Source organism: Gossypium hirsutum, chromosome A12 (assembly GCF_007990345.1).
Source record: "Gossypium hirsutum isolate 1008001.06 chromosome A12, Gossypium_hirsutum_v2.1, whole genome shotgun sequence".
In the NCBI taxonomy this organism is placed as follows: Eukaryota; Viridiplantae; Streptophyta; class Magnoliopsida; order Malvales; family Malvaceae; genus Gossypium; species Gossypium hirsutum.
The window spans coordinates 303527-322733 of record NC_053435.1 but is presented as its reverse complement, the minus strand read 5'-3'; the positions used below and the strand labels follow the sequence as shown (position 1 = coordinate 322733).

Below are 19207 nucleotides of genomic sequence, written 5' to 3'. Positions count from 1 at the left end.
GTTGTTCATGAGCCGAGCCTAACTGAAATTTTAGGCTCAGCTCAAAAAATGAACCTAAAATTTTATTCAAGTCCAGCTCGGATAAAAATGTTAAAACTCGAGCTTGGCTTCGCTCACCCGTATTAATTTTTATATTATTCTTTTATATATTTTTAAAAAATATATAATACATCAAAAATATTAAAAATATTAAAATAAATATTTTTCAACAAATTAAAAATAAATTAAAAAACAATATGTACACTTAAATAGCACTAAGACAGGTGCAACTTAACAAGTAAATGCATCTAAAATAGTAACAAAATTAACAATAAAACAAAAGTTATACAATATCCAAATAATAACAACAAAGTAGTAGCAATATAGTAGTGAAATGGTAGCAAAATAGTGAAAAATAACAAGAAAAAAAAATAACAAAAAAAAGTAACCGAATTTATAGTACCAATTTAAACAATACGCATTAGTACGAGTTGATATTGAATTAAACGAATTGAAACACATTGAAATTTTGACCTAAATAAAAATTATACTTGATACCAATTTAAAATCAAAACGATATATACTACGAGTGATATCAATTCAATTCGATCAAGTTTTCTTTTAGATTTTTTGAATCATCCATTATTCGATTCAGCTCGATTTTTTCATATTAATTTTTTATTTTAAATATTTTAATTTATTTTGACAAAATAAACTTTATTTTATGACTTTTGAATATTATTTAACAAAATTTCTAAATACTTCTTAAAAAATAATTTTTCAAAAACTTTCAAATTATTTCAACTATTTTAAATATAAAATATTTATTTTTATACTATAAAAAATAAAATTAATTCAATTTCAAGAAACACATTTTGTAAACCATCCAAATCTTTAATTTTTCTTGCTCAGCACTAATAATACATACAGACTAATACAACCAATAACGAGACCATATTTACTACCATGATGAAAACTCGTAATTTTATGAATTTCAGAACATGGCATGCTATACACTTAATTTACCTCATCTTCTAAATAATATAACATTGAAATAGAATGTCTGCCAAATAAAATCCAACAATAATTGCACGTATCTGTTGATCACTGGTAGTCAATTATATAAATTATAACTTAGCAAATAGTTTGAAATTTAGTGAAAGAATCATTACAACTCAAAATACTAACCTACACACGTTGTAATCATGGTTCTTCTATTACGTCTACATAACAATCCAGTAGAAGATACAGAAAGCTCCATCAAAGGAGCTGCCAGTCATCCTCATGACTGTTGCCATCCACATCACCTGTAGGCAGTACACCAATGGAATCATCCATTCGATCACCACCGGCATCAGCCATAGTATCACCGTGGATAATAGGCTTAAAAACACTATGAGTTTGAGCAACAGTGAACAAGGGAGCACCATTCGATTCATCAGCTAGTTTGGATGCCCGGAAACAAAAATCATCGAAATCATCTGCCAAAATGATCAAGATAGAAAGAACAAGCTCATTTCATAGTCGATAAGTAGGCCTGGTCCAAACCTATGATGAAAAATTGTAAATACCAACAAGATTAACAAGAAAACCTTTGTCTCGGCAGAAAAATCCAATTGCCAAGGATGGATCAAGTGAATCCAGAGGAATGTATCGTATAATACTGGAGCATACAAGAGAGAACAAAATTAAGGGGGAAAAGAACCAATGTATGTAAAACATACAAGTTAATCAGAGAAAGGTACTTACTCGCAGTGATAAGATGATGTATCAGCCTCCAGATTATCCGAACTCAGATTAACTACCTGGTAAAGAAAATTTTCAGTGTCACTACAACTAACATAAACTCCTAAGTTCGATTTTAACCCAACTAAGATACAGCAAGCATACACAAAAGCACACTTGGATATAGTCAAGCAATTGGAATTGGAAAAAGCTCAAGTTCGAACAGGCAAGTTTTAGAAGAGTTGTGAGAAAGTGATGTGAAAAGTGAAAGTGTCTAAGAAGAACCTGTCTTTGAAAATTAAATTCATTTTCTTGAATTTAAGTAAATTATTGTGAAGATATTATACCAAAACAGATAATATTGTGGATGTTACTCTTAAAATTTTACACTAAAATTTTTTACATTGTCTTTATAAAAAATTGTTTCAAACTATAAATTAAAACTCAATTATTAAATATGTAAATAATTAAAGGGGTAATATTGTCATCCAAAAAATATAAAATGGGTCTTTTGGTAAGGGCCATAACATGTTTGGGACTGCAAATGAGCTGCCAAACTTGTTAGCCAGAAGGGCAGCAGGAGAACGTAAACCTTACTCCAAACATAACAGATATTCCTAGAGATGAGATAAAAGGACAGCAACAAGAAATGACCATTACCATTAAACTTCTCTTCAAATATCGAATAGGATTGAAATGACATTTGTTCCAAGTTCACTGGAAACTGATAATAAAATATTTCTAAGGTTCCCTTTAAACCCACTGCTAAATATAGATTCTGGGTTCAAAAAAAAAATGAACATTCTTCTTTTACCATCCTCAACCTGTATTCATGCAAACCAAGAAAAACTCAAAGTAAAATCAATGGAGAAAGCAACTACGTGTAAATGCCAGTATTGGAAAGAAATGACAAAGTGACTGCCTTCTTGTTTTGTTATTATCTCTTACGTCTAACCAAGTTGGAAAATCTCAGACTAATTTGAGTTGTAAGCAAATTTTTAAGAATATGCATTGCTTCTAACGATGAAAGTGTACCAAGTAGATCCAGTAACCATCATTGAAAGTTAGATGATGACATTCTACAGTTTTTTTTTGGTAAGTGACATTCTACATTGTTTATGCAAGTATAACATTTATTTTTCAGAAACCTAAGTTGTTAAAAGGATGGAGAAACCAGAAATATGTATTTAAGGGTTAGGAGAAAACGATGTTGTAACTCCAGTATAAATAGTCTTCTAGACATAATAAGCAACCATTTACACTTGGATCTGTTAAGGTTTTACAATCTTAAAACCATTTTATTCTCCTTACTTCTATTCCAAATTCAATTTTTACCCTTGGCTGAGGTTTTTTCATTCTTTCTACTTCAGCACTGCATGAATAAAGGGCTTGAATAAGATTTAAGAAACAAGTTTCAGACCCTCTTCACTACCATGCCAGTGGATGAATAACAGGCTTTAGGCATCTGAAGTTACCAATCAATTCTGACTTGAAAGAATTCATATAGGTTTGGTTCATACAAGGATTTATATTACTCCTATAACTTTTCACACAAGTGGCCAAATAAACAATTTCCAGAACAGAGTCTCAGTGAAGAGAGAAGACATTCATCAGCAACAAACAAAACAAGCAAAAGAAGTTCCCCAGATGAGTCTATCAGCTTAAGTACTTATATCACATTTAAAAGAACAATAGAATGTAACATATGAGTGGTTATGTCAAGAAACTGAGTAATTTACCGGCTGAACATCATGTGGATCAAGGTAGAAAACATTTTCTTCTTGAACGCCAACAATGTAAGTTGAGGCACCAGGTTTCCCACCCAAAATGCCAAGGCACTGCGGAAAGGTGAATGTTGCTTGCAGCGATGGAATATACCTGATAAAAAATTTAGGAAATTCCAAGTGATTAGAAATATGGCAGTTCAAGTACAAATTAATAATTTATAACTATAAAGCTACTTGTTTCTGTGAGGAAAAACAATGAGTACTAATTGAAGTATATACATGTTTTACTGACTCTAAATAAGCAGTAAACTTATTTTACCAGCTCAATGCTTAAGGAAACATGTAATGCACTCACATTGATAACAAAATGTGCCCATTTAAAACAATTACAGATTTTCTTTCTTCAAGAAGATCAAATTGGCTGCTATGTCACTCAGACTCGGAGGTGAATATTTAGTGATATGACCATCCTTTTCCAAATTCTTAAATATATTTGGAGTATCTCAGTCCCATATTTATGTCCAAAAATATGTCAAACAAGAACAGTTCAAGGAAAATGACGAGCATGAATAACATAATGGCTGTGGCAAAGTTGGAGGTTTGATAGAAAATATCCTCAAGTATTTAAAAAAAAGAGGAAAAACACTTTTAAAATTTGAAAATAGAAATGAGACCAGCAATTATGGAATAAAGGAAATATAAATTTGTTTCTTATCTGGTCAGGAAATCTTTTATGGACAAAAAATGAAACAGACAATATAGATGTAAAGTAGCATACTAAAGTCTCCACATCCTGAATACAGTGAATAGAATACTTTATTATCTCAACAAGCATTCCAAAAGCTGAATTCATCTTTTCAACATGTAGTAAACAGTACATGTATAAGGAAACGCAGAAATGCACACCCCTGTTTAACTGAGATCTCTCCCAAGATATGTCAAGTCAATCTAGGGGAGAGCAGGGCAGGATTTAATTAGGGAATGAGAGTAAACTGTTTAACTGAGATCTCTCCCAAGATATGTCAAGTCAATCTAGAGGAGAGCAGGGCAGGATTTAATTAGGGAATGAGAGTGAACTACCTCCCTCAGTATGGCTCAAACCTATGGACTTCCATTCATACAGAATAAAGACAGACGCATGCAAAGCAAGAGGGGCATTACACTAGAAAGTGTACAGGGGACATTACTGGAAACAAAACAAACAAGCATAAAAATCTTTTTCAAATACTAAAAGCAATTATCAGGTTCATTTATAAAAAGAGATTTAAATTGCAATCACAACCAAGTTTTCAATGACACCAAATTTATTGTGGATGTGGTAAAAAATGATAAAATAGATGTAATCAAACTGCTTGTCTAAAATATTCTGTCAGTTCTGCATAACCTACCATTGAATGAAGCAAAAAATAATTGTGCCGCTCGAAACTTCTAATTATGATATCTTAAGTAATTAATTACGTAATTCTTTAATTTACATGATAAAATAAATTATTCACATTGTTTAGCTATACTTTAGAAGTTAATATGCGCATTTAAAAGGTCGTATAGACAAACTATGGACATAAGTGCTACAAATATATATGATTGAAAAGGTATCATATATAAAGTCAAGTTCACATTAATTTAATCGGGAAAAATAAGGGACGAACACTTTAAATAAATTTCTTTCTCGGAAGACATAATTATTGAGAAGGGGATTCAAGCTTTCTTTGTAAGCAAGGATAAATACACTTTACAATTATGCCACATGCCCATGTGCAACACTTTAAATACTTAATTGAAAAAGAAAACATAATCATTTGCGACCTAATCTCAATCAAACACATACAATCAAGAATAACTTTGATAAAACCCTCCACTTCAGTAAGCATTTTTTTCACAGAAGGCTACACCAGATAACAAATATAAACTTCCACTGAAATTTCAAAATGTATTATACAGTAATTCAAATTAATTGTTTTCTTAAAGGAACATAAATAAACTCATAAAAAAAATATTAGATTATGGCACACCAAGATGTGGGTAAAAAAAACATTATGTAACAAATATATTTATTAAAAATTTACTAAGAACCAAATAAAGCATTGGATGAAAAAGTAAAGTCAAAGATTTAAAATTCATGGTGCTATTGGTTCAAACCCTACCAAAGGTAAGTTTTTATTGATTTATTAAAATATGAAAAGACAAAAACACCCTCATAATAATATAATTTTGTAAAATGAATGACCCTTTTGTCACTTTCCAACTGAGTTGGTGCCTGATTGACTCGTGACACCAACTCTATCAAAGGCTTAAATAATAGTATAGATTCAGTCATCAACAATTGACAATTGTACCAAATTTTAATCAAAATCTCAAATTCAACTAACCATTTTCTTTTCCCTCCTAAATTTTCAAAAAAGTAATGAAAAATCAAATCTCTTTTAGGAGAAATTATTTTATGAACCCTTCTTACCACATCATCCATGGGCTCTACCAATTAAAAATAAACACCATCTCTTTTCCACATCATATGTATAGTTGGTAAGAAGGGAACATGGATGATGTGGTAAGGAGGGTTCATAAAATAATTTCTCCTCTTTTAGATGCCACAAGAAACACAAGCCTCCACAATCCTCAAACCATAATATTTCTCTTATGTATTCATTTTCCTAAGATCTTGTCCATTTTTCTTCCTCATTCCATAGTAGAACCACCTACGTCCAACCCAACCAATCACTCTCATACCTCACCAGCACTATCATGGCCTCTCTTTAGGATTTTCAACTCTCAAGTCTGATCTATCTCTCTCAAGAATCAAGACTACAGAAAATTATGCATAAGCTAAAACCCATGATCATGGAAGATACAAGATAGATCTCTCCATACCCTTCCACAATTTAAAACGGCCATACTCATACCATCCACAATCTAAAGCCAAGCACTGTCACACCTCACCCACATAGTCACAGTCACTCTGTTTCAACTCTCAAGTCTGATCTCTCTTTCAAGAAACAAGACTAGAGAAAATGACATATAATCTAAAACCCACGACCATAGCAGTTACAAAAGAGATCTCTCCATGCCATCCACAATTTAAATTCACAAAATTGTGAGAAAGGGTAGCCTATCTGAATATTGTTTCTTACCTGATTAATTCCCACTTTTATTTTGATTCTAGTTGAACTGCTTGGATTTGGATGAGTTCCCTCAGTTTTGGTATGGGTTTTCGTTTGATTTAATCAAAGAAAAAGAAGAAACTAATAATAGAGAAATATAAGAAATCAATCATGGCTTTAGAGTCCCATTATAGTTGTTAGCTTCTTTTATGCTGCTACGCATGTAGATCACATTTTACACCTCAATTGCAATGAATAGCAATGGTGAAGGGAGTCGCTACCACCATTATATAGTGCATGCTATGCCATAAGGCTGATAATCTTTAACATCATGTTCACTAGTTATATGGTTGCATCAACATTTTCTCACAACCAAAGATAAAAATATTCTCCATATAACTTGGTATTTACTCTTAATTTACCACAACTGGAAAGTTATATGGATCTTACAGACCAGATCATAAATGATTAAACCAATAGCTTAATCATGCAACTTCAATGGCAAAACAAGCATACTAATAAAACATAGAGAGGCTGTTTAATGCTAAAACATATACAATCGAACCAATTTGACATAGAAGAGAAAATATTCCAATCATCTCCTTGTTGAAGAAAAGATAAACTATGGTCAAATAGTAAATGACTATTTTGGGCGAAACTATAATAAAAAAGTAGACAACTGTTTTTTGCTCATTATTGCTTATTGATATTCTACAAAAGGACACTATTTACATATTCACTTCACTCTGAATGCATAAACATACTAATCCTTCTATATAGAATTTATCTAAGGGGAAAAAAATCCATCAATCCAATTAGGTGGTGCCCATACAGCCAAGGAGGGGCAAATACTCATGATCCACTTTCTGAGCTCATACAACTTAATAAGGCCATCTTAGGATTATAATTTTAGGGATACACATGGCCTAATTTTCTAACTAAGGGAACCAACGGTGGGATTTTACCAATAATTCCACCAAAATAACAAGTACTAATTAAAGAAGTAGCCATTTGCAAGATGCCTTTCTGAAATGAAACAGATCAATTACTTTGTTAGGATCAATTCTGGCAAACATGTCTAGCATAAAAAATTGAAAACCCACTCAGACTTTCAAATCTATCTTTTGCGATAAGCAACAGAGGGTGTTGAAAAAAATGTTCAAAAGTTTACTTAGTCTTAAACTTCTTTGCTTTGAAGAACTAGTCTTGATTCCTTCATTAAATTTCACTAAATCAATGCACTCATCTTCAATATAATCACAGCTCAGGAATAGGAGACAACAACCATGCTATGATAAACTGACCTAGAATTTATCCAATGTTGTTACCTAAGAATTTTAGGAACGTGCCAGTTGATTATTTAGCACCAAATAGGAGTAAGAAAATCCTATCTTCTCACTATTAAGTGGACAGTCTTGCAATATTACTTAAAGTGGAAGTCTTAATTTTAGCAATCATAGGTGTCTGGAGATTGAACCAGACTGAAGAAAAATTCAGAATCAGAAAGCTAATTGATACAAACATGATAAATCAATTTACGAAAAGGATAATGCCCGATGAATCTATCAAACATGAAAGAATGAAATGAAGAAACGTAATAAGCTCACAAACCTGGGATTTACTTTGTCAAGTCCAAGAACCAAGGGTACAAGCAAAAGAATAGGTGTCCAGTCAGCTTGGTGTCGTGAAAATTCAAAACAATGTCTAGAAGCATCTTCAATGCAGACGACCGGAGCTCCTCCTCTCTCACCATCTTCATCACCAGAAACAACATAAACAGCCATAGGAAGTAACTGGCATTCAAGGTCATTTTCCTCCCTCTTACTGCGAGCAAGAGATTCCCACGAGCGACACATGGCATATGGGCCTACCCATGACCCAGCAGCAAGTCCATAATTCTTTCCAGCTTCAACAAGATTATGAATGGAGAAAGCTGAGGTCTCAGAATCACCAAACTGATGCAAAATCTCAATATATGCTAGGTCAAATGGCTGCATAGGCAAAAAGGTTAGAATTTTAATCCCAGATGAGTAAGAGAAGATAAGCAAGACCAGGCCTCAAAAATAAATCAATCAAACAACCTTTTGTGAAGGTTTTCGCCAAGATCTCCCCAATCTATGAAAAAGCAATGCCTGCAAGGGAAGAAAACCACTACATGAACTAGCTAAAATAAACCCAAGATAACAGGCAATGATAGCTAAAATAATCCCAAGATAACAGGCAGTGCCAATTTTCATGATCAAAAGTCATACCCTAGTGACTATTGAACATTCTCGAGAGAAAAATAAAATAAAACGAAAATACACCTGTGCAACAAGCATCTGGCTACTTCTAAGCATGCAACCCCAACAGGCATCACTTGTGATTTTTGTCTCGCCAATAGCATCAAAACCTGTAATCGAACAACTTAGAAAATGTATTATCATCACGCATCCTGTAAAGCACAAACTTGATGACGAATACCTTTACGATATGTCATCAATATTCGTGATGAAAAATCTTGTTTGAATGCAGCTAATGCACTGGTGGCATCCACGTCTCCCGAGGACTCCTGTGAAATTTTATAGCAGAGACCTAGAAGCCATATGTCGCTAGTTGAGCTAGATATTCCAATCTTGCTCGGCCCTAAAACACGCTCGTGAATTCTCCTCATTGAGCCACCGGAGACAACCCTCTTCACAGCTGCTGTCCACCCATTGGTTTTAGAAAATGAGGACTTCTTTTCACAAGCCGAAGATGAAGACGACTCACTGTATGTGTCAAATACTGAGAAAGCAGAAGCAAAGAAATTTGACCAGAGAGAAGTCTTTGAGAACTTAGAGTCGTTGGGACCTGGTTCTGATCCAGTTCCAGGGGTAGGTGAGCTATCAATAGAAGCTTTAGAAGAGCAATTCAGAGAATCATTCCTCTCATGAAAACCCTTCATTACCTACTCATGCAGCAGACTATAATATCAAGCCGGAATAGGCTCATATCATAGAATCCGATTTCGATACGGCACGGCAGATCCCTGGCTAAACGATACCTGAGACATGAATGAAACAAAAATTTAAACAATCACAGGAAAAGCAGAGATGCCAGAATTATATTACTGAATTGAATCGCACGATCCCTGACGCGGATTGTTGGCGATCTAATTCGCAAAATCAAGGTATTCGCAGATTTATTTGTACAAGCAAAGAAAGAACCGAAATCAAAATTGAAACAGAAAGCAGAAAAAAAAATGGAAAGCATCCGTCGCAAGTCCCCCAGGTGTGAGACACGTCTGACAGAAAAGACATGGCAATGGAAGAATTGAGGACAAGAGAAGACGCCTGATTCAAAAGGAAGTAGGGACACGGGATTGATAAGGGTAACCGAAGCTTAAGAGCGAGAAGGAGAAGCTATGGGTAGAAGAGGTAATAAGAGAAAATTGGGAAGCAAAGAAACACTTACACAACCAACCTGGAGAAGCAAAAGATTCAACCAACATTATGCAATGGTCTGACTTAGGAGCTAGCCAAAACAATAACAGAAACGCGATTACCGTGCGGTTGATAGAGGTGCCCACACGTGCGAATGCTGTTGATATGGTCTTATAGCTCTTTTGGATGCCATGAACTGATGGACACCGTGGTGTAGTCCTTTTTTTTTTCTAAAAAATAAATAAAATGGATAGAATTTTATTCCTAAAGAGAACCTATTATCTAAAAGTAATTATAATTTAATTTATAATTATTAGAAAAAAATTATTCTAATTTTAAAATAGAGTTAATACTTGAATAAATTTTGAAGTATAAAATATAAAAAAATTTATAATAATTATAATCATATATATTAAAAGATGTAAAATCTAATGTCAAGTTAGACATCCTATTAAATTAAAATCCAATATTATTATATACTTGAAATGTATAAAATGTAAATTTTAATATCACAAATATATATATATATTTAAAATTTACTGGTAGATAAACATCCATTGTTCTAAAAAAAATTAAAAACATGAATATCAAATAAATCATTATGAGCGAAAAAGATTTATTTTAACCATTTATTTTACTATTTTAGTCTAAAAAGTTTTGATAAATATCTCATTATCTTTCTTCTTAAATAAAAAATTATTAGGTCATTTATCCTAAATAGTTTATAAATAAATTAATAAAATAAGAAGATAGATACTTTTAGATATGTTTTAAGAAATTGAAATTTTAATTTTAATCCCAGATCAATTAGAAAACGATCAAATTAAAATATTTTTTAGATAGATCATTTTGACCACTCAACTTCTAAGTTTTTTTATTTTGATTATCCAAAAAAAAATCTTTTTTAAGTATTGATCAGGATAAAAAAAATATTAAAGGTTAAAGTGAAAATGGTAGAAACTACAAAATGCATTAAAAAATTGTCAAATTTTACTTATTTACCCCATTTTCGGAAGTTCTAATTTTTTTAATATTGAAATTTTAAATTTCAAAACATTAAAATCAATTAAATAAATTATGTCAATCGATTTGTTATTATAATATTGAAATTAGTTAATTTAATCTCCATCTAAAATTTTAAATTTTATTTGATATTTCCAAATTAAAATCAACTCAAATAACTCATATTTAATAATTGTCTACGAAACACAAATTTCTTTTAATTATATGATCTTGAATCTTACATGCTAAGCTAAAAACAAAGCAAAATCCTTACAATTAATTTAATTAATTCTATCTTCTATGTCAAACAAAACTCATAATTTTTTATTCATTTCTTTACCCAAATGAAGAACAAGTAATTAATCTAATTAATTTAATTAATTGTAATTTTTTTTCTTTTACTTTTAGCTTAGAATGGAATATTTTAGATTATATGATCAAAAGAAATTTAAGTTTCATAGGCCATCTTTAAATATGATTTATTTGAGTTGACTTCATTAATGATAATTGGGAAGATAAAATAAAAATTTAAAATTTAGAATGAAATTAAATTAATTAATTTCAATATTATAATAATAGCAAATTGATTGACATTATCGATGCATGAAAAAAAAATTAGCAATAGGATAAATAAGTACAATTTGACAATTTTTATGTATTATTGTAGTTTCTATCTCTTTTTCACTTTAATCCTTAAGTTTTTTTACCCTAATCAATACTTTAAAAAAGACATTTTTTGGGCGACTAAAATGAAAACGACCTAAAAGTTAAGTGACCAAAATGAAAATATAAACATAATGCAATTCATTGTTGTCGGAGATTTATTATTTGAATTACTTCAACAAAAATACCTTAAAAATTAGAAGACAAAATTACAATCACCAACTAAATACATAATATTAATGGAAGCAAATAAAAAATCAAAGTTTAACTTTGACTGTGTTTTTTCGGATTTTCATGTTTTTCTTGCATTGACTGGGTTTATGTTTTTGAGACTATTGGGAATGGTTGGCACACATGGCTCAGGATTCTCGAGTTTATTTCTTCCCTTCCCCTTATTAAAAAAAATTAAGTTTAAAATGATATAAAACCCAGAGAATATAATATTAAACGCTAGATAAAAAGTTATATGTTATCTTAATTTTTATTTAAAGCACATGTGATGTAATCATGAACTAGAACTAGACAATGAAATGTAGCTCTCATGTAGAATCTACCACCGCTATCTCAGGATTTAAATCTCAAGTTCTTGCAACACAAAGAAATAATTAATATGAAGATTTTTTACTTTTTATGAAAAAGAAAAAGGCAACAATGAAAACAAAATCATCATCACCATGTTCATTGTAAAATGTAAAGCCTCCTATTGCGCCAACAACAAATTCCATGGCAATTATGTTCAATTGCTACCAACAACAACTTTGCATGCACTCTAACATGAGGAAAAGAAATCTAACTGTTTATATTTGAGGGAAAGCTGAATGCTTATGATGTTTTGCTTCAAACATGTTTGCCTTGAGATGATATAAAGCCCTCTTCCTGAAATACTATGCTTCCAACAATGTTTGGATTTCATTTCCAGCGAGGACGCCAAACATCCATCTTCAACTTACCATAAAACATTAATCCACCAATATAAGCTCATTCGAATCACCACTGTTGGAACCTGACGTGAGGGTACAGTCCCAGAATATGCTCTGGCTGGAAGTCATGCCTTGTCAAGATTCCAACAATTGGAGGTCTCTGCATTTAGCACATATAAAATCGATTAGTTCATACAAAATTGCCTGCATTTAGTACACACCAAAATATTGAGCGCGAGAGAATTACCCCTTGACTCTTTGGTACAACACACATGTGGCGAAGACCAAGTTCACGGAAGAGAACTGCAGCTTTGGCGAGTGACATGGTCTCAACAACGGTGTATGGTGATGTATTGGCAATAGGATGGAGATCAACATACATGTCCCACTCCTCCTCTTGAATGTCTAGGTCCTCTAGTTTGAGTCCCTTTCCTGACCCAGCCTTGGCAAAGTCTAGTTCAGAAATTTTACGTAAAACCTTGTTGCCCGCAAGTACCCTGTCCTTTGAAAATGCCTTTCCCTTAAGCAAAACAAGCAACTGAGATCTTAGAACAAGGCCGCACAATTCAGGTGCATCTGAAAATGGTGGTTCATCAATCACAGGGAACCCATTATGTCCTGTATTTTTCAATGCAAGTAGAATGTTTCCCACCTTTTCAACACCAGAAAAGGTGATCAAAGGACCTGTAACAACATCCCGAGCTATTAAATGTTTCATGTAAGGTTCTGGATGAGCCTCCATGTATGGCAATCCTTTTAATTTTACTATTTGGTCGTACACACCCTTGTTGAACATATCACCCATGGTTTTTGAGATAAGGAGAACCAACATTACAAGGGGAAGCATCAATAAATCATTAGTGAGCTCAAGCAGTATGACACATAGGGAAACTGTCATTCTCATAGTGCCACCAAGAAATGAAGCTGCACCAAGGAGGGAAAAGAGTCCAACATCAAGTTTAGAGATTGGTTCAAATAGTCTACCAACAAGGCGGCCATAGCAAGATCCAGCCAATATGACAGGGATGAAGAGCCCAGAGGGGATAGCTATGCCATAAGTGATAATGCCAAGGCAGTAAACAGCAACAAAGAAGATGAAAAGAGAGGAGATATGAAATTCTTTCACGGTATTGGTACTCAATAGGTTGCGAATAGCATCATCATTAGTGTTTAGAAACAGTGAAGCCAGGTCATTGTAATGACCAGGTGGACACTGGAAGCTCTTGTAGTTGCCAGATACATCAGTGTTGGGGCAACTTGTAGATGCATCGGCGGGGCAGGGGATGCATGTAGCCAACCACGGCAAGCCGTAAGAACAGATTGATGTTAACAGGGAGATCATAATAACAAGTAAAATCTTAACAGCAGCTCCTCTTCTGCAGAAACAGAACCATTAGGCTGTAGGACTTTTCATCAAATGAAAACAAGTGATAATTCACAAGCAAAGATTATTGACGGGGTCATGTTAATAACGTTAACAAAATTAATGAACTACTTGAATACTCCAAGATCTATGGTTGAATGTGTTACATACTCATTGATGATGCTGTAGGTGCGAAGGACCTTATCCACAAGATAGTTATATAGGCTTCCAAGGATTCCTCCAATGACCCCTAGAAGTATCACAGCCAGTATATCTGGAGTGCTATATACAACTTTGGCTGCACTGATATCATACATAATCAGTCCTCCTTCCCCAAACAACCCACAAGTTCCAGTAGAGCACAATTGTATGAAACCTCTCAAAACTATAGCAACTACAGCTGTTGTGAAAAAGGTTCTCCAAAGAAGAGCACTCCTCCACCTGTAGACAAGCAACGGAAGAAATACATATCACTAAAGAATATACGTGTACTATCCATTCCAAAATGCACTCTTTTGAAACATCAACAAATCCTGATGAAATCATATATTCAAGCACCATTTAGATCATGATTATTGTTCACACATTCTCCAGTTTGCACCTGCATATCAGACTTCCAAACAGTTATCCAATGATCACAATATCATGCTTTTATACCTTGTTTAGTAGAAGAAGGTGTTTTGAGACTTGCCATTGAACAAGTAAAAAAAAAAAGGTTATGGCCTCAATAGCATGAGGCAGTAACACATAAACCCATTTTGTTGATGAGATAGGGGGTTACCATGAAGCTGCCTCTTCAAGAGCAAAGAGGACACCACCAACAGGAGCACGAAAGGCAGCAGCCACACCAGCAGCAGCTCCACAGGTTATTAAGTCTCTCCTGTCACGATCATTTTTGAAATATCTAAGCCATCTCCAAGTCAAATGGTATTTACGGGAACCTCCTTGCCCAATCAAAGAAGCTATGCAAGAACCTGTGTGAACCATAGGCCCTTCTTTGCCAACAACAAATCCAGCAGCCACCCCAAAAATTGAACCAAAAATCTGCCAGATATAAGCATAAGAAAATTAGAAGTATATTCGCAACCGGGGAAAACAGGTTTAATCATCAGTCAAAACATCGAAGATTGCCCTGCTGTCCCAGTATTGTTTTGTATGTAATGAGATATGCATAAAGGGTAAACCAGTATATCAGGAGCACAAATAGGTAATAAATGAGAGGTGAAAGAAATCTTCTTAAATACTGGCTTACAATACCAATGACATTCACCTTTACAAAAAGAGTACTTGAAGCCAATATGGAATAAGCATCCACACCATTCAGGTACGCTTTCACTTCGGGAATACCAGAACCCGCCGCTGCTGGAGCAATAAAAGCACAAAGAGCTGCAGCTGATGTTGCCAGACCTAAATTGCAGCCAGCATATGCTGCAAAAGCCTTGTAATATCTGCACTGAATCAGTAACATGTCCAAATTATCATACGGAGCTGTCAAGTAAATCCAATTAAACATCTAACCCACATTAGAATTGATAGTAAAATGATAATAGTATGTTTTCAATTCAGTAAAATAAGCAGAACATAGCATGAATAAATTTAAGGCATTGAGAAATTGAAATGTTGCAGGCAATAGAATAGCTGGCTTACTTGTGCTTCAGCATGAGTTCTGTGGTGAGCAGCAGCTTGAACCCAGCAATATTCTCAACTGCTATATTGTTAAAGACGCCAACTAAGCCAGTGCTTAGCCCTATAATAAGTGCAAAGGCCCACTTAAGCAGAATATACTGAAATATTTGAACCGTCCTCCTTGACCTCCAATCCTCATTCACTAATTCATTTTCTGGAACCCTGTCATACACAAAAAAAGGGGGGAATTTGGGTATACTAAATTAAATGAAGAAACGCAGGGGAAAGGCTTGCTTACTCATAATCAAGGCTCTCAACGGGGCAAACATTAGCACCCACAATAGCGATCTGGGATGTGGTGTTCACTCTCTTAATCAAAAGAGGTTTACTGTAAATCCTCTCCATAACTTCGCTTTCAAAATCATCAATGTCTACTCTCTCTTCAAAGTCCATCATGCTACTATCAAACTTCTGCATGATAACTTTTGCTTTCTTTTATCAACCTGCATTCCAATCCAATCATGATATTGGTAAAATTAAATTCAAAAAGTGTTCAACCAAATACAAATGAGAAAACCAGAATCAGCAAAGCAAGCCAACTCTTGTCCACAAATTTGGCATAACTTACAATTTAAATAAAAAGCAGCAAATTTCTTCAGCGAATCCTTGTTCAATTAGTGGTTTGCATGCAAAGAAGAGAGAATGTTCTGCCCAAAATCAAAGCAAAATATAAGAATCAGAGTTCCCTTACCAAAGAAAAAGATGGAAAGACTTATGTCAGCAAAATTTTCTGTATGGTCAAAAAGAAATACAATATATATAGGATTCAGTTATTGTTAGCGTGTAATTGAAATTTAAGATATCTATCTTTTCTTTTCTAAGAAGTTAGATAATTGACTTCAGTGTATTTAAATTTATGTAAAATAATACTTATATTAATTTAATTAAAACTTAATTTATGATTTTTATATATTTTTCTAATAAATATATTTGTTATATAATCATAGTAGTTTACCAGTATTAGATAAAAATATATTTAAATATTTGAAAGTAACATTTTTTTTTAATTTTTAATAATATGTTGTTCTAAATATACAATTTCTAAAGATATTAGTATATAAAAATTGACAAGACATAAATAATTGTCTTTTATTAGTGACGTGAACGCATGCGAAAGGAGTGAGCTCTTCTAGGGAAAAAGAATAATCATCTAATGATTGAAGGGATATCGACTCAAAAAGACAAAAGAAAAGACATTAACTCTTGGACTGTGTGAAGAAGTGGAAGAGGCAGAATTACAAAAATGGAATTTAAAAGTCAAAACATATAATTATTTTGATTTTGTGTACCTTAATACTATTACTTTCCATTACTTTTGATTACTAACACCATAGCATACCACATCATTTTGTCTTTTCTTTTCATGTTTCATTTACTTCTCAGTTTTTGAGTCTAATGGGGTAAAGCCATAAATTCTTCCAAATAATTATGCCGTTAACAGGCAGAGGCGAAACAGCCCTGCATCCTAAAAAAAAAAAATCTATATCGATCCTTTAAAATTTTTAAAATTTTAAATTAATAATGATAAAAATATAAAAATTTAATTTAATCTTTTAAAAAATATAATTTATTAAAATAGTAAAATTATATTTTTTTATAGTAAAAATTATAATTTAATTTTGATCCCTAAAAAATTTTCTGATTTCACTCTTGTTAACAAGTAAGAATACTCAACAACAAATATTAGACATGATACACTAATTTCATGTATTATAAGCAACACAAAAACTTGGCTTAGTGATAAGATTTTGGTGTTGTGTAGTATGAAAATTTAGATTCGATTACCAATATTCAATAGTTCCTACATTAATGTTTAAATTCTTTTTTATCTCAAGTTTATTTTTTATTTTGGTAATTGTTTCCTTCTTACATTCAGGCTTGAATTTTTTTTTGTCAAAATTAATCTATGAACTTGGTAATTGTCCCCACATTGAGGCTTAAAATTTTTTTAATGAAATATAGGGACTAACTTGAATAAAATAAAGTTTAAGTCCCAATATAAGAATGATTATCAAGTTCAGGGACTAACTTAAACAAAAAAATTTAGACCTAATGTGGGAACAATTATTAAATTAAAAAACTAACTTAAACAAAAAAATTTTCAAATCCCAATTTAAGAATACTTGTCAAATTCAAACCCCAAATAATGAATTAACCCAAAAATAAAAATCTATTCATGTAAAGATTGAATTTAACACTATAATGTTGTGTATTTTTCATTTGTGGTATGGTGTTAGTTAAATAAAATAATGAAAAGGTTTTCGAAAATAAACTGGAAATGAAAATACAAAAAAGATCTTACCAAATCTGGTTTGGAAAATAAATTGACAAAAGCCTTGACCCTAAGAAATTTCAAATTTTCTTTTCCTTTGTCGACAAGCATAAAAGGTTGCCTTGATCGTTGGCAACAGCCTCCCTCAAGCTCTGCTTCTTTTGGGGAGGGGGTGGCGGAGGCTGGGGGCGTTTTTAATTAATTATTAATGGCGGTAGACCAAGACTCTGATAATTTGTTATCCACCGCCTGTATCTGTAATTTTCTCAAATGAAAAATGGGTCCTCGACGGCCAGCCGACTCGCCGAGTCTCGTTTATGCTCAATGTCAAATTTAACTTTTAAAAACTTAAGTAGCTGATTTCTATTTTATAGTTGAAGAAATTAGAACACCCCAAAACTAATCTAAAATTAGTTAAAAGAGTTAAAAAAGGAAATCAAATTAATTTGATTCTCAATTTTTAATTATTTACTTTATTAATCAAGTGCTTAACCAAAAGTTACGTTCGTACGCATATAATTTAAGTTAAATTTGACTCTTTACTCTTTATCCGTTATTTTTTCGTTGTTCATTTATAAAATTAACCATCAGTATCTGTTTTTACTATATTTAAGTGTTTGTATTTCTCTTTAATTAGGTCAATTTAATTGAGCAATTATCGAAAATTATTCCTTTTATAAAATAATAAATATTATTGTAGTGATACTTTAATTTTTTCAAATCATGTGAAATTTAGAAAAATAGATTTGAATCCAAAATGTTTAACATTTCAAGTAAATGTCATTTAATTTTCAAATCAATTTTTATTATAAAAAAATTTTATAAATATACTTGTTCCACTCATTAATTTAATAGAAAATATTTTCATATTTCTAAAAATTTTTCCATTTACTTTACTGTTTTATTAATTAAAGAAAAAGTAATTGAGAGAAGTATTGACTGTTGCTGATGTTGATATATATGATTGGTAGAAATATAAAAATAATAATTTTATTTTTGAGAATTGAATTAATGAAAACAATAAAAAAAAAGGTCAGTTGAAAATGAAACGTCAAAAGAAAACAACAGTATCTTGAAATTGACAATTTGTATTATTTATTTTCAGGTATTTGTACGACTTAGGTGCGTTAATTAGTTTGCATTTACATGCAACTGACAAGTGCTGAGTCAGACATTGTCTTTTTTTCTTCTTCTATATAATGGCCGAGTTAGACTGCTAATTTATAGATATATGCTGCAAATAATTTTTTTTTGAGAAATTATTTTTTAAATTTATCTATTTATATTATTTTTAGAGAGAGAAAAGAAAACGCGTCTTACAGGGCGTACTTTCACTGATACAACGTGTTTTTCTTTCAACGATAACTT

At 32.2% G+C, this 19207-nt stretch overlaps 2 protein-coding genes across 5 annotated transcripts; both read right to left on the bottom strand.

Moving 5' to 3' along the window:
- Positions 1-1079: 1079 nt before the first annotated feature.
- Positions 1080-10126, bottom strand: LOC107931271 (cysteine protease ATG4). 4 transcript variants are annotated; one of them, XM_016863127.2, is made up of 9 exons: positions 9974-10126; positions 8993-9554; positions 8836-8921; positions 8611-8661; positions 8141-8520; positions 3444-3582; positions 1729-1784; positions 1572-1642; positions 1080-1460 (listed from the first exon to the last, which is right to left on the bottom strand). In XM_016863127.2, the coding sequence occupies exons 2-9, from the start codon at positions 9453-9455 to the stop codon at positions 1240-1242; spliced, it is 1467 nt and encodes a 488-aa protein (XP_016718616.1). In that variant the 5' UTR covers positions 9456-9554; positions 9974-10126; the 3' UTR covers positions 1080-1239. The 4 variants fall into 4 exon arrangements, with proteins under 4 accessions (XP_016718616.1, XP_016718621.1, XP_016718608.1 ...); XM_016863132.2 differs by having other exon boundaries at positions 1555-1642; positions 9965-10116; XM_016863119.2 differs by having other exon boundaries at positions 9965-10115.
- Positions 10127-12055: 1929 nt separating this feature from the next.
- Positions 12056-18175, bottom strand: LOC107931260 (chloride channel protein CLC-c). The gene is made up of 9 exons (XM_041082365.1): positions 17870-18175; positions 16136-16214; positions 15806-16010; positions 15529-15729; positions 15152-15329; positions 14663-14925; positions 14053-14322; positions 12766-13894; positions 12056-12678 (listed from the first exon to the last, which is right to left on the bottom strand). The coding sequence occupies exons 3-9, from the start codon at positions 15982-15984 to the stop codon at positions 12586-12588; spliced, it is 2313 nt and encodes a 770-aa protein (XP_040938299.1). The 5' UTR covers positions 15985-16010; positions 16136-16214; positions 17870-18175; the 3' UTR covers positions 12056-12585.
- Positions 18176-19207: the final 1032 nt, after the last annotated feature.

Coding starts and splice junctions, on each gene's coding strand:
- LOC107931260 (XM_041082365.1), bottom strand. CDS start 15,984: ATGCAGAAGTTTGATAGTAGCATGATGGACTTTGAAGAGAGAGTAGAC. Junction 15,730..15,805: donor GTTGAGAGCCTTGATTATGA/GTAAGCAAGCCT, acceptor TGTGTATGACAG/GGTTCCAGAAAATGAATTAG. Junction 13,895..14,052: donor ACCTACAGCATCATCAATGA/GTATGTAACACA, acceptor CTGTTTCTGCAG/AAGAGGAGCTGCTGTTAAGA.
- LOC107931271 (XM_016863127.2), bottom strand. CDS start 9,455: ATGAAGGGTTTTCATGAGAGGAATGATTCTCTGAATTGCTCTTCTAAA. Junction 8,922..8,992: donor ATTGATGACATATCGTAAAG/GTATTCGTCATC, acceptor GTTCGATTACAG/GTTTTGATGCTATTGGCGAG. Junction 8,521..8,610: donor GGCGAAAACCTTCACAAAAG/GTTGTTTGATTG, acceptor TTGCCTATGCAG/CCATTTGACCTAGCATATAT.